The sequence below is a fragment of the Gossypium arboreum genome, chromosome 8 (assembly GCF_025698485.1).
Source record: "Gossypium arboreum isolate Shixiya-1 chromosome 8, ASM2569848v2, whole genome shotgun sequence".
In the NCBI taxonomy this organism is placed as follows: domain Eukaryota; kingdom Viridiplantae; phylum Streptophyta; class Magnoliopsida; order Malvales; family Malvaceae; genus Gossypium; species Gossypium arboreum.
In genome coordinates, this window is record NC_069077.1 from 95,320,394 (window position 1) to 95,335,639 (window position 15,246).

The 15,246-nt window shown below is 37.4% G+C and overlaps 1 protein-coding gene and 1 non-coding gene across 2 annotated transcripts; both read right to left on the reverse strand.

The window, feature by feature from the left end:
• Positions 1-201: 201 nt before the first annotated feature.
• Positions 202-1,133, reverse strand: LOC108458919 (uncharacterized). Its single transcript, XM_017758310.1, has 2 exons — positions 528-1,133; positions 202-432 (listed from the first exon to the last, which is right to left on the reverse strand). Exons 1-2 carry the CDS (start codon positions 1,131-1,133, stop codon positions 202-204), a joined length of 837 nt encoding a protein of 278 aa, XP_017613799.1.
• A 4,073-nt stretch (positions 1,134-5,206) lies between these two features.
• Positions 5,207-5,313, reverse strand: LOC128279935 (small nucleolar RNA R71). The gene has a single exon (XR_008270119.1). It is a non-coding gene; the product is annotated as a small nucleolar RNA R71 (small nucleolar RNA).
• Between the last annotated feature and the right edge of the window lie 9,933 nt (positions 5,314-15,246).

Genomic DNA, 15,246 nt, shown 5'->3' on the forward strand with positions numbered 1-15,246 from the left:
TCCTCGGCCCGGTGCTCTCTGACCATAGCCCATACCATTTCCACCTCTGGCTTGCCCACGGCCTCTCGATGGCTACTGAACAACCTTCTGAGGTGCATTATCAAAACCCAAACCAATAGCTGGCACCTGATTAGTCCTCTACGAACAATCTCTGATACAGTGCTCCATAGAATCGCACCTCAAACATGCCCCAATCTGTTTTTAGTACTCGCTTTGATGCCATCTCCCACAGTCAACACAAAACTGTGGTCCAGTAGCAGTAGCAGGGGCCCCAATTCTGATTGGCCCATCAGCTTTGGCCTTTTTCTTAGGCCTCCGAAATGAATTTGAGGGCTCAGCATCCCTCTTACCTCTGCCTTTCTTTCTGTTCTGGCACTTAGTGCGCTTCACTTTCTCAGGGATTTTTGCCTTGTCAACCAGTGCTGCAAAATCCTGCTACCTCTGAGGAGCTATCAGAACCCTAAGACCATCTCTAAGGCCATCCTCAAATCGAACACACCGCTCGTATTCAGTTGCCACCATCCCACGTGCATAGCGGCTATTCGTAAAAATTCAGCCTCATATTCAGCCACTGTCCTATCTCCCTGAGTTAAATTCAGAAGTTCCTTCCTACGGGCATCCATATAACTGGTACCCACACACTTAGCCTGGAAAGTAGTTTTGAAAAACTCCCAGGTCAATCGATCGGCTTGAGTGCCCTTTTTTACAGTAAGCCACCACTGGTAGGCCTCATCTCTGAACAGTGATACTGCACCCTTTAGTTTCTGTTCGGGGGTGCAGTTGAGGTCATCCATGATCCTCTCCGTGGCCTCGAGCCAATATTCAGCTACATTAGGGGCCACTCCAGCAATACCTCTGAATATCTTAGCCCTAGTAGACCTGAGTCGTTCCGTAACTGACCCACGGTCCACAGTACCAGTACTAGGCCCAGCGACCCTTTCTAAAATCCTCAACATTGCTTGCGAGAGTACTTCGTCCCTAACCACTCGATTTTGAGACCCTATCTTAGCCATAGGTGAAGCTGGTGCCTCTCTAGCTTCCTCATTATGTTGGTGTCCAACTGACCAAGACCCAGCCCGAGCACTTCCAGGGCCTCTACCGCGGCCTCTTCCACGAGTACCTCTGGTACTCATTGTCGAATGCACTTAGTCTGTATTAACAGTTTTATGCCAGTTAGTTTATTTTTCCAGTGTTTATTACAAATATTTTATGAACAATATTACCTCAGAGTTTGTTTTCACAGTTTGCAGTCTTACTATAGTTTGTAGTTTACTCTAACTAGAGAGTTTCAGTATAGTTTTACCACCTAAAGTAGTCTCAGTAATAACATTTCAATATAATCCTTTCAGTATAAACAGTCAAAAGACTTATAGGACCGGTGCAGAGACTCGGTGGACCACACCTTTAGTAAAACATTTCCAAATTATATCAATCACTTTAAACCATTTAAAACGATTCTGTTAAAACTTCCATGTTTTTGCAAAAGCCCAAATCCACAGTCGAGTTTTGTAACCTGGTTCTAATACCACTAAATATAACCCAAACCCGGCCCAGACATCATGACCGAATCTGGTGATGTCAAATTGAAGTGTTTTTCAAAATCTAAGACTCGTCGTTTAAAAACCCTTTCTATAACTAGCCTCTTCGTATTGGTTGAAAAGCCATTTTAAAGTCTAATTGCTCATACATAATGTGGTTTGTACTTTAAAAGGTTGCTTTTAATTAAATGTTATTAATTTTGAAAACAGCTTGTTATTTGCGAAAGCTTTGAAAACGAGTTATGAATCTGTGGTGGTTTTGAAAACATTTGACTTTTTAAAAACTCGCATTTTTCCTACTATTAGCAGTTGTAAATCACAAATAAATATGAGTAAAATACCAAAATAAAAAATAAACTCGAGAGGCCTTATTACATAATGTAAAACCCAAAATAAACCTTAATTATAATATTAAAAGTTATCTAAGTCGAGTGGCTAGCACTGAGTCCTCCGTCGCACCGAATCGCCTAATTCTGCGGATTTCCTGCACAATTAACAGATGGGTGAGTTTACGAAAACTCAGTGTGTGAAATCCCATAATAGCAATCAATCAGAACAAACACAATCTAGGCCTAAGCCCTTTCAGTTTCAGTTAGGGCCTTAGCCCTTACCAATAATAGTAGCAGTCTGGGCCTGAGCCCATCTCAGTAACAGTATTAGTGGGGCTTAAGCCCATTATAGTATCAGTAGAGTATGCAATCAGAAAATCCTACCCAGTCCAGCCTCTAAACACCATCTCTGTACCAACCTTACACACCATGTGGGGAAAAATCGACCCACCCGTCCCTACACTCCAAGTAGCACCGGTTGCGACACTAAAACAGTATTTCTAGCAGAGCTGCTAGTAATAGGCTTATAGCCTTTCAGTACACTTCCTCCAAAATCATATATCCCACCCTATGCAATGCAACATAATATAAATGTATATAGAGTAAAAATGACATGCTCAAACAGTCATACATCACATAGGGGTACATTAGTCATTTACAAAATAAGGGTCTAAGTACACTTACCGACCCAACAGTAGGTCCACAGTCATCTTGGGTGACATGTGCAACCTTGACAGTCAATCGTTGATAATGGGCCCACAGCCCATATTACGGGCCCATATGGGCCCACACGCTCGTATGGCCTACATAATCTAGAAATGGCCTCAGCTGTGTGGTTTACACAACCTGGCCCAATATTTACCATACTTTTGTGTGATTTTCCTGTGTGGGGCCTAGAGGCCCATTAGGCCTACACGGCCCAGTTCGGCCCAAAATGGCCCAATATCATTTTGACCCATGAAAATGCTCATGGCCATCTCATCGACCACACGGCATGTTTTGTTAGTAGGCCTGCCACATGGGCGGGCACACGCCCGTGTGGTGTCGATAGTCTACTTTTTGACTTTTCAGCTTTTTAGCTTTTGCCATTGCCCATCTAATGATAGTGTTACACACACCTGTTATGAAATTGTAGCCAAGACGTTTCCGAGATCAAAGAACCTATGATTAACAACAACCCTACCATCAGTCCAAATTCGTGGTTCATCCAAAACCATATTATAGAAAATACTTTAATCGATTTATCGCTACTTACCAATCGAACAATTGCAAAACCCCTTTTGTTACAAAACCACCGTTTTCTCTCCAATGCTTTAACCTTCATAATAAATCGTAATATATACTTATTTTTACCCCATGTTTGGCATATTTATGGATGATTTTTCCTTGGTTTTATTGAATTCGATGCTCCTAACCCTTTAAATTCTTGTTTTACACTTAGGTGAGCATAAGAAGGTGAAAAGAGTGAGAAACGGGCCAAAAACAGACAAAATGGGCCTAATTCAGCTTAGCACACGGCCTAGGCACGTCCACACGGGTGAGCCACACTCCCGTGTCGACATTAATCCAAGTTAGAATTGCACACAGCCTGAGCCTCTTCACAAGGGCATGGCACACGGCCGTGTCCCTATCGAGCCTAAGTTTAATTCTACTCGGAAAAGGCTTATTTTAGGTGAATTTTGGCATTCCAAAGTCTATTTAAAGACCCTAGAAGAATATTAAAGGGACACGCAGAGTTGAAGGCAGAAAATACTCAAGGACAGCCATCAGAATCACCTCAGAGGCAAGATCTACATCAAGACTGAAGATTTCCATCCAATTTCCTAGAAGTTTTTTGGGTTTCTTTATGTTTTGTTGTTTTCCAAACTTTGATATGTTTTCCATTATTATTATGAAATAAACTCCCTAAATACCTAAGGGAGATAAAACCTAAGACGGATCTTATTATTTGAGCTATATGATAAATACTTGTTCTTATTTTTAATTGTGAATTTAACCCTTGCTTTAATATTCCAGGATATTAATTCAGGTTTTTGATGTGCTTATTTAGTGGAGCAAAAGTCCCTGTTTAAGAGTAGATCATTCATAATTAAGTGGAGTTGCATGCAATCCTAGAGATAGGACAACATAAATCTGTCGGATTAAAGTCAAATCTATTAAGGGAATCCATAAATCGAGTTAATGCGACAATAGGGGTTTTAATTAGAAAGAGATTTCAATTAATCAACCTAGAGTCAGTTGTTTTTAGTCTCTCGAGAGATATTAACATAAATCAGGGATTTCTACGGATTAGGTCAAGTGAATAAATCATCTAACTCAAAGGTAATAAGTGAAGTCTAGGTGGATTCTTCCTTGGGTATTGTCTTCTCCATCAGTTTTCTAAAAGGTATTTTCCAACTTTAATCTCTGTCGTAATCTTAGTTAATTACATAATTAGTTTTAATTTAAAAAACATTCTTTAATTCTTAGGCTAGACAATAAAAAAATAGTAATTACTAGTACTTTTAGTCCTCGTGGATACGATATTTCCAGTCTCACCGTAACTATTCTACTATTCAATATATGCCTTGCCTTAGTCAAATTTTTAGTTAGTTTAGTGACCATCAAGTTTTTGGCACCGTTTCCGGGGAACTAAGATATTAGGAACGCTTAATTTTTATTACTTTAGCCATTTTTATTTTTATTACAATTTAATTTTGTTTTTTTATGTTTTGATTACTAAAATTTCTTTTATTTACTTCTGACAGGTTTTTATAGTTTATGACTAGAAGAAACCCTTCAGGACCTCTAGTTTTCAACAGTGAAATTTAGAGCACAGCTCACAGAAACCGAAGAGAAATAAGGTGAAGCCTACAATACATAGAGGAAGGGCGAGAGGACAATACTAATACTACTGAAGAGATGGCTAAAAATTAGAATAATCCGTTACCTCCTGTGGTTGCTGCAAATCCAGTAGATCAGAATCCTGCTTCTCCTACTATGTATGATTATGCTAAACCTACTTTAATAGGAACTGAATCGAATATTGTTAGGCCTACTATTGCTGTAAATAATTTTGAACTGAAACCTAAAACGATTCAAATGATACAACAGTTTATTCAGTTTGATGGTTTGCAGGACGAGGATCCAAACACTCATTTAGCAATTTTTTTGGAATTCAGTGACACCTTTAAGATCAATGCCATTTCTGATGATGCCATAGACCTTCGGTTGTTTCCCTTTTCATTGAGAAATAAGGCTAAACAGTGGTTGAATTCGTTACCGTGAGGGTCAATCACCACTTGGGAACAAATGACTGAAAAAGTTTTGCTTAAATATTTTCCGCCGGCTAAAATGGCTAAATTAAGGAATGATATCTCTTCTTTTGTGCAGATGGATTTAGAAACTCTTTATGATGCATGGGAGAGATACAAGGACTTATTATGAAGGTGCCCTCACTATAGGTTATCTCTATGGCTGCAGGTTTAGACTTTTTACAATGGTGTGAACCCCTCAACAAGGCAATTGATCAACGCAGCCGCCGGTGAAACTTTAAACAAAAAAAAAACACCTGAAGAGGCTTACGAATTTATTGAAGAGATGTCACTGAATAACTATCAGTGGCAAGTCATGAGAACGAAGCCGACAAAATCAGTCGGTGTTTTCAACCTCAACGCGGTCGCTATGCTCTCTAATCAGGTAGAACTTTTAAACAAAAAGACTGACGGTTTGTACGGTTCTACTCAGGTACGTCCAGTGATGAGGTGTGATTCAAATGGAGGAGGAGTACACAACACAGATTATCCATCCGTTAACCCTAACACCGATGAGGAACAAGCCCACTATATGGGTAATAATTCTAGACCTCAAAATAACCCGTATAGTAACATTTATAATGCAGGTTGGAGGAACCATCCCAATTTCTCGGGGGGTGGTCAGAGAAATCAAAGGCTACAACATCCTCCAGGTTTTCAACAAGCACCTTACCAATAAGAGAAGAAACTAAACCTTTAAGAGATGCTCACAAAATTCATTTCGGTGTCAGAAACTTGTTTTCAGAATACCGAAATAGCACTTAAAAATTAGCAAGTGTCAATTCAAGGGCTCGAAACTCAAATAGGATAGCTTGCTAAGTTGATCTCTGAACGACCACAAGGTGGCCTACCAAGTAACACTGAAACTAACCTAATGGAGCAACTTCATGCCATCACTGTGCACAATGATGAAGGGTTGGTTGAATCTGAACCGAAATTGAGGCAAAACAATGTGGAAGATAAAGGTAAGGTTGATGTAAGCAATGGTACATAGCAGCCGGTAAGCAAGGAGTATAAGCCTCGTGTACCATACCCTAAGGTGACAAGGAAAGACCACATGGACGAACAATTCGGTAAATTCCTTAAATTATTAAAAAAATTACATATTAACTTACCGTTTATTGAAGCCCTTTCGCAGATGCCAAACGCAGTGAAATTCTTAAAGGAGCTCTTGGCTAATGAACGAAAGTTAGATGATGCGTCACATGTGGAATTGAATGTAGTTTGCTCAGCCATTCTACAGACTATGCTACCCGACAAGTTGAAAGATCTAGAGAGTTTTACGATTCCTTGCCTAATTGGTAGATTAAATGTTAACAATGCTTTGGTTGATTTAGGGGCAAGCATTAATGTCATGCCCTATAAAATGTTTAAGCAACTAGGTCTTGGGAAACCTAAACAAACTAGGATGAGCATCCAATTGGCTGATAAAACAATTAGATTTCCAAGGGTATTATTGAAGATATGCTTGTCAAAATTGATAAATTTATATTCCCAGTTGACTTTGTTGTGATGAGGATAGTGACATACCTTTAATTTTAGGAAGGCCCTTTTTAGCAACAACTAGAACTGTTATAGATGTTGGCACAAGTGAATTGATACTTTGTGTGGGTGATGGCACGATTAAACTTCAAGCTCGTGACTCTGTTAAAATATCTAGTAATAGAGATGATTGTTTAAGTTCTGATAGTTTAAGTAATGATGCGACTCAAACTTCTTTGCAGGAGTCCCTTAGGAAAAACGTGATGGAGTCCTATCCTAATCTATGCCTCAAAAATAGAGCGTCTCACGAAGAATGAAGGCTTCAGATCTATGAATTAGATGAATAGCGAACACATTTCAGGAGAAACCAAAAGCACACAATGAAACAAAGCGACACCATGATAAGCATAGGGATGAAACAATGCAATTTAAGGTCGGGGACAACATATTGTTAGAAGAAAAGGACCCTAGAATCGCTACTCCAGAGAGCAATACAAACGGAACAATTCCCTTCATGGTACTGAAGATATTTCCATATGGCACAGTAGAGGTAAGTCACCCAACCCAAGGCACTTTTAAGGTAAATGGACATCGTTTTAAACTTTATAACGGCGAGGATTTTAAAGATAATGGAGAGAAGCTACGACTCTGCAAACCTGCCTAAATATAACCACAAGGTAAAGTCGAGCTTAGACTCTAAATAAACCCTTCTTGGGAGGCAACCCGAGCACTAACCCTACTAAATAACTTTAGTTTGTCGTTCTATTTTGTTTATAATCTAACTGTAGGTATTTTGGCACACACGACATTGCACACGGGCGTGCTTTAAGCCGTGGGCTTCCCATAGGCAGGAGACAGGGCGTGGCCATGGCCGTGCTAAAACAGGACAAAATTTTTCCCAAGACAGGATGACACACAGGTTGTGATAAATAGCCATGGCCGTGCGACACGGCCGTGTGCACCACATGGCCAAGGGACATGGGTGTGCCCCAGGCCATGGTAAAACTGTACCTTAATTTCCAAAAAGATCAGCAGAGACACGGCCTATGATAAATCACTATGGCTGTGCGAGCTAGCCGTGGACATCATACGAGACTGAACACAGGCGTGTTTGAGGCCGTGTGAGAACTTGCTCAAAGATCGAAACATGCAAAAAATTCAGAATAGAACACGGACTGGTGCCACGGCTGTGGAAGAAAGGAAGGGAGCACCACATGGCTGTGCGACGCGGCCGTGTGGGCCACACGACTTAGACACACGGGCGTGTCCATGGGCCGTGTACGATACTGACTTAAAGCATCTATCCACAAGCACAAGTCAATCACACGGGCGTGGCGGACCTAACATGGGCGTGGGAGAAGCGAAAGAACGTGCACACGACCGTGCGACGCAGCCGTGCACACCACACAGCTTGGGTACACGGGCGTGGCCAAAGAACCGTGTGCGACACAAACTACTTTTTTCACAAAAAAATACGAGCTAGGAACACACCACATGGGCGTGTGTCATGGCCGTGTGGCCCAAAACGGGGCTTACACGACCCTGGCCCCCTTTTTAACCCTCCCCTAACCCTAATTTGGGGCCAGTTCTACATTGCTTTTCAAAAGCACTTCTGGCTCCAGAAGCACTTCTGGAAGAAAAGTTGTGTAGAACAAGCTGCTTTTGGCTGAAATTTTTAGCTTTCTAGAAGTGCTTTTGAAAAGTATTTCTGAAAAGGAGAAGCTAAAATTTTTAGCTTTTCCTCTCCCAAAAGCACTTTTAGTGCTTAATTACTTTTTCACCCCTCCAATAACATAGTATTTTCCTTTTTTTCTTGGTACTTAATTACAAATGTGTTAAAATCATTAATTAAAAATAAAAAAATATTTTTAAAATACTAATTACAAATATTTAATAGTTATATTTAAATATTTAAAATATAGTTTATATATTCTAATTAAATTTTATAAATAATTAATATTTATTGCTTAAAAATATTTAAAATTTATATTAAAATATTAAAATATTAACAAGAAGTTATAATAATTTTTTATATTCTTACTAAAATATAATAATATTAACTAATTTAAATATTATTTAAATGTATATTTGTTACTTGTTAATAACATGTCTAAAATGTACATTTTATTTCTCAAAAGCACTTTTTGACAGCAATGCTAAACATTCAAATTTTAAACCAAATTTTTCAAAAGCACTTCTCAAAAGCATCTTTCCACAGCACTTTTCAAAAGCACTTTTCAAAAGCATTGCCAAACTTGCCCTTAACCCCTTCATATAAAACCTTCACTATTCTCTTATCTTCCCAACCAGCCCTCCTTTTCTTCTCCCTTTTTCCCTCTCTTTCCCCTCCGCCTCCGACCTAGTCACCCCGCGTGCACGCTGAGCACCATCAAGCACTACTGCATTTGTCCATCATTTTCCCTCCATTATCTTCATTTCTTTTACTATCTTCATTTTATTTCTTGTTTTGTTTGACTATTTTTCGTTATTCTTTCCATTGCTAATGATATTCATGCTTATGATTCTCATTTCTGTTTAGTGATCTTGCATTTTACTAATAATAGTGCTTGACTTATGCATAATGCTACATTCACTCATTCTTGGCCTTTTGTGTTTCCATTTCTTCCTACTCTACCCACACCATATTTAGTATTATCATCTCATTTGCATCCCTGTTTCATTGTTTCTTCATCTATTTACTGCTATCATGTCTAACATAATTTGTCTATGTCAGTTCCTAGGTATTTTTTTTCACTATTTCTGGTATTTCGTTTGCTAATAATAACTTGATTTGTCTTGGAATTTGTTTATTTTGCAGTACTATTTTCTCACTTTTATTTATCATTATCCCTTCGGTCCTTTGATTCCTATGTAGTGTCACTATTTAGTTTCAGCATGCTTGAGTATTTGTCCATACTATTTTACAACCAATTTATTATTTTGGACTACTAAGATTTTTGGCTTACAGGTGTGGGGATTATTTTATTGATAACCTAGTCTTTTATTCGCAGACATCATGATGTATCCAAAAGGCAAGAAAGATATGGTCCTTGCCTCTAAAAAACGAAAAGGAGGGACATCCTTCTCTAGCCCCACCGTTGAGATACGACATCCATTCCTTCAATTTCCACCAGGGCCCCAAGAGGAACTATTTCGGATTCTACGAGCCCGACCTTAGGTGTGGGACGTTGCATCGATTGGACTGTACTAGAGCAGGTCTATCTAGCTGATTCGATTCGAGCCTTCCTAGCTACCGTTTCGTGGGACCAATTTTTTGACATCATCGAGCTGACGTATCTAGAGCATGACAACCTAGGAATAGTCCAATTCTGCCTTGGCAGTCTAGTACGGTAGCTGAGTGTCCTAGAATTTGGCGTCGCCTTGGTAATCTATACGGACGAGTTTATGGAGGCCGAAAATTTTCCATACCTCCATCATGATATACATTTTGCGCCTACACGATGTTGGTCAGCACTGAAACCTGCTACAGGCATTTATGACCCCAGCCACTCAAAGGCATCGACTTTAGCTCAAGCTCTGCGATATCTCCACGCCCTCCTAGTACACACCTTAACAAGGAGGTGAGAAAGCACTGGCGTCATTAACACTCACGACGCATACTTCATGTGGAGCATGAGTGAAGGGCATTTTTTTTTATCTCACCTACTTCATCACCCTTGCCTTTCGCCATCAAATCGAGCGACACCGAAAGGGAGTCATTAGCCTTGGCCCATATGTGACTCAAGTAGCGTGATATTTTGGGCTCCTGAATACAGCAACACAGTTCTCATCCCTCACATTCATTAGCTAAATGTCCCCATAGGGCATCCAAAGTATGCTCCATATGCGGATGATTGAGTGTAATATCCCGAATTAGGGCCTAATCGGAATAATGGTTTCGTGACCAAAAATTTGAGATAGAAATAATTATTTTATGATTATTTTGAGGTCTATGATATGATTTCATGATTGTGTGAAAATTTCGTGAAGAAATTCTATGCATAAAGTGCTTAATTTGAAGTTAGGGACTAAATTGAATAAGTTGCAAAACTTGCATTCTAGTAGTTTCTAGTATGAAATTACTTTGAAATATTAATTAGGAGGTCTTAAATAGCAATTTGACCAATTTCAAAGTTTATGGAAAAATATTGGACATGAATGGAATTTTTGGAAAGTTTAGTAGTAAGGGCATTTTGGTCATTTAGGGGTAAAATGAATTAAAATACAAAATTAAAAGCCAATTTTGCTCATCTTCTTCACCATGGACGTGTATACCAAGGGAGACTCCATGGCTAGGGTTTCCAAGCTTCCAAGCTCGATTGTAAGTCCGTTCTAGCCTCGTTTTTAATGATTTTTACGTTTTTAGAGTACCGGTAACTTGATTTAGCTTATGCTAGGAATAATTCAACCTAGGGTTCATATTTGGAAAAATACCCATAGGTGAAATTTCTGTATTTTGGTGTTTTATGATAGAATATGAGGTTTTAAATTATGTTATACAACTTGTGCTACTCGGTTTTAAGTGAAAGCGAGCAAAAGGGCTTAATCGGTAAAAATTCCTAATAGTCATAAGTACATGTTAGAGTGAGAATTTGATGTTGCCATAGAAGGGAAAAATGATCAGCTGTCATAAAACATAAGAAAATAGGATGAAGTTTAATTTCTGAACCTTGGGGCAAAAGTGCAAATATGCAAAAGTTTAGGGGTCAAAATGGAAATTTTAAAAAATATGATTTTTGGACCCATATGAATAGTGTGACTAATTATTAGGCTAAATGTGATATTATAGATGAAGGAAATCGAGATTCGGGTCGGAAAATACAAGGTTATGGACTAGAATGGTAAATTGCTGTTTCTAGATCGAGGTAAGTTCGTATGATAATAATAATGCAATGTTATGTTTGAATTATATTTCTTACTATTATTGCATATATTTTATGATTTAATATATTGGAAAAGTTGATGGAATGGTGTTTATGATGTGGAAATATGACATGAAAGAATGTTACATGAAATGCAAGAAAATAAAGATACATGAAAAGTGATATATGAAATATGTGATATATGTTATGTAAATTCTTAAAAGTGATTTGATATTTGAGTTGTCTCTTATTATACTATGAATGGATAATTGGTACTATGGATAGTGAGATCGACACTTTGAGTAAATTGTACATAAATAATCTATCGATTCTTTTTATGTTATTATATTTTGATATCATATGAAATGTGGTCGCCTATCAAATGGTTATTTGATGTAAATTATGAATTTAAATTGATTATGGACAATTTAGTAAAATGTTGAAAAGTGAAGAATTTCCGATTGAACCTTCGAATAAAAACGATCTGAATGATCTATTGTGAGGTCGCATGTGTAGTACTAAGTGCGAGGCTACTATGCGTGCAGAAACTGTGATCACGTGTGTAGTACTAAGTGCGAGGCTACTACGTGTATTAGATGGTGAGGTCACGTGTGTAGTACTAAGTGCAGGCTACTACGTGTACCAGACTTTTGGTCGCATGTGTAGTACTAAGTGCAGGCTACTATGCGTACCAGATAGCTTCGGCTACAAGTGCGGAAATGGGAAAATGTGCAGGCCATTGTGTATCTGTTATTATTCCGATGAGTTCAACGGGAAATCGATTAAATGAAAATACATGTGAAAGTGATTATGTGATGAACAAGTGCAAGTATATGTTTATTTGAATTTATGAGTAATATTATGACAACCCGAATTAGGGCCTAATCAGAATAGTGGTTTCGTGACCACAAATCCGAGATAGAAATAATTGTTTTATAATTATTTTGGGGTTTATGATATGATTTCATGATTTCGTGAAAATTTTGTGATGAAATTCTATGCATTGAGCGCTTAAGTTGAGATTAGGGACTAAACCGAATAAATTGTAAAACTCGTGTTTCAGAAGTTTTTAGTATGAAATTGCTTTGGGATATTAACTAGGAGGTCTTAAATAGCAATTTGACCCATTCCTAAGTTATGGACAAAAGTTGGACATGGAGGGAATTTTTGGAAAGTTTAGTAGTAAGGGTATTTTGGTCATTTGTATATTAAATGAAATAAAATGGGAAAAATAACACAAAATTGGTCATCATCTTCACTAGTTGCTGCCGAAATTTGCTCTCCTCCATAGCTAGGGTTTCTTCAATTTTCAAGCTTCATAATCAATAAAAGCGTGGAATCGACCTCGAACGGGGAAAGGTCAAAGTTTTGGACTAAATTGCAAAATTCTCATATTTTGCACCAAGGTAAGTTTGTATGTAAATAATACATTAATTTCATTTACATTCTTATATTTCAGCCTATTATATATATATTAGATGATGTTGAAGTATAAATCGACTATTGGAAGAATGGAAATAAGTAATAGAGAGAGATCCCGGTTGAACATTCGGAAAGATCGAATAAAATAGAGGGGGCGTAGCTAGGTCACATGTATGGTGCCGAGTGCACATCATGTGTACAAGAAAGCTACGAGATACTATGCAGTAGCTAGGTCACATGTGTGATGCGGGATGTATCCCATGTAGACAAGAGAGCTACGTGAGAGATAAATGTAGCTAGGTCGCATGCGTGATTCCAAATGAAGAACACCATGTAGACAAGAGAGCTACGAGACAAATCGGCTAGGTCGCATGAGTGGTACTAAGTGTTCACCATGTGTACAAGAGAGCCGAATTAAATGAAATATGATGGTGGGGCTGTCTGCTAAAACCATCAAGTATCGAGGATTAATCTGAATTGTTCAACGGGATGGCTTTGTGGTGACATTGTAGTCATGGGCCTATACTTGTGATGTATGAAATGTAGTGAAAATGATTTGTGCTATATATATATATATATAAGTTAAAATGAGGTTAGTACAAAGAATGTGTAAAAGAGTGAAATTAGCATTAAAACTGTTTTGGACAGTATCAGTGATGTGATTTTCAAAAATCACCAAAAATATAAGGAATTTAATTAGAGGTTGAATGAGATGTGAAATTAAAGCTTAATGAGTCTATTTTCATATAAAAGAAACATAGCAAGCAAAGGAATTCTATATTTTGAGATATTTACAATTATGTGTGACTTGCTCAGAATGACTATGTGATCCCCTGTTCCAACTTTTAAAAATCATTAAAAATTGTAAACAAATAATTAAGAAATATAGTTTATATGCATAAATTCCTTATTGATTCTAGTTTTAAATGAAATAGGTTTCACTGTTATTTGAATTGTGTACTGAGATAAATTCAATTTGAAGTGAACAGAGGTCAGATCAGTTGAGCTGTGTAACAGGGGAAATTTTAAATAATAAACTGTACTAATTGGATGAACCAAAAATTCTAGAAAAAAATTAGTAAGAATTTTTATGAGTCTAGATTCAGGGAAATTTTACGGATTTTAATTTTGAGTTTCGTAACTCGAGTTATGATTTATTTAGTGATCATGACGCAGGAGGGACAGCTTGATCAAACCGGAGTAAATAGTAAAAAAATTAAAATATGATATAATTGAGTTATGTTGTAGACATATTAGATTCCTTATCTGTTATTTATATACTTACTAAGCTATAAGCTTACTTTCTTTTCTCTCCTTGTCTTATAGTGTCATCCAGCTAGCATAGGAGTTAGAGATCGTTGAAGATCCGCCTGCACTATCAATACCCTTGGTATCTGAACTCAACATTTTGAAATATGGCATGTATAGTAGACTTAGTTATTTTGTTATGTGTTATAATTGTCTAGGTTTAAAATACTACTTATAGTATCAAACTAATCATTTTGTATGAAGCCTTTGAAATTGGTTTGTATTGTTAATGGCATATGTTATAATGATTCATGATCAAATTGCACGCCATATTTTCTGTTGGGTTTTATTTAATAGTATATACTATAATTTGTTAATAATACCTTGTACCCTGTTCCGGCGACGGATACGGGTAAGGGGTGTTACAAATATGCTCAATATTTGAGCGAACCTCGGTAAAATGGAATGGATTAAGTGAAATTGTGAAAAAGTGAACTTTAGTAGTAAAACAAGATTAGACAAAGAAGAAGGCATGACTTTGAAAATTCACCAAAAATTGTGTAAGTTGAATTAAATTTTAAAAAATTATGGAAATAAAGCTTAATGAGTCTGTTTTCGGATGAAAGAAACATAGGAAGAATTCTATATTGTGTGATATTTGAATTCTTTTGAAACAGGGTCTGAATGAATTCGAGATCCCCTGTTCTGACTTTAGAAATTCACCATAAATTTTACAAAAATTACTGAGAGTCATACCTTACATGCATGGATTCCTTATTGAATCTAATTTTAAGGGAAACAAACGGCATGGTCGTTGGACTTCTGTACAGGGAGAAATAAGGTTCGTAGTGCACAGGGGTCAGAGTAGTCATACCCTGAAACAGGGGAGACTTTAACTAATAAACTGTACTAAATGGCCCGACCAAAAATTCTAGAAAACAATTAGTAAGTAGACATATGAGTCTAGTTTCATATAAAATTTACGGAATTTGATTTCAATTTTTGTAACTTGAGATATGATTTTTTTAACACCGGACTCCGAAAATAGCACATCATCCTAATATGTGTAATT

Excerpts from the sequence above, each read along its gene's own strand:
- LOC108458919 (XM_017758310.1), bottom strand. The coding sequence starts at position 1,133 with ATGAGTACCAGAGGTACTCGTGGAAGAGGCCGCGGTAGAGGCCCTGGA. Across the intron at positions 433-527 it reads TACGAATAGCCGCTATGCAC|GATTTTGCAGCACTGGTTGA; the intron begins GTGGGATGGTGG and ends CAGAGGTAGCAG.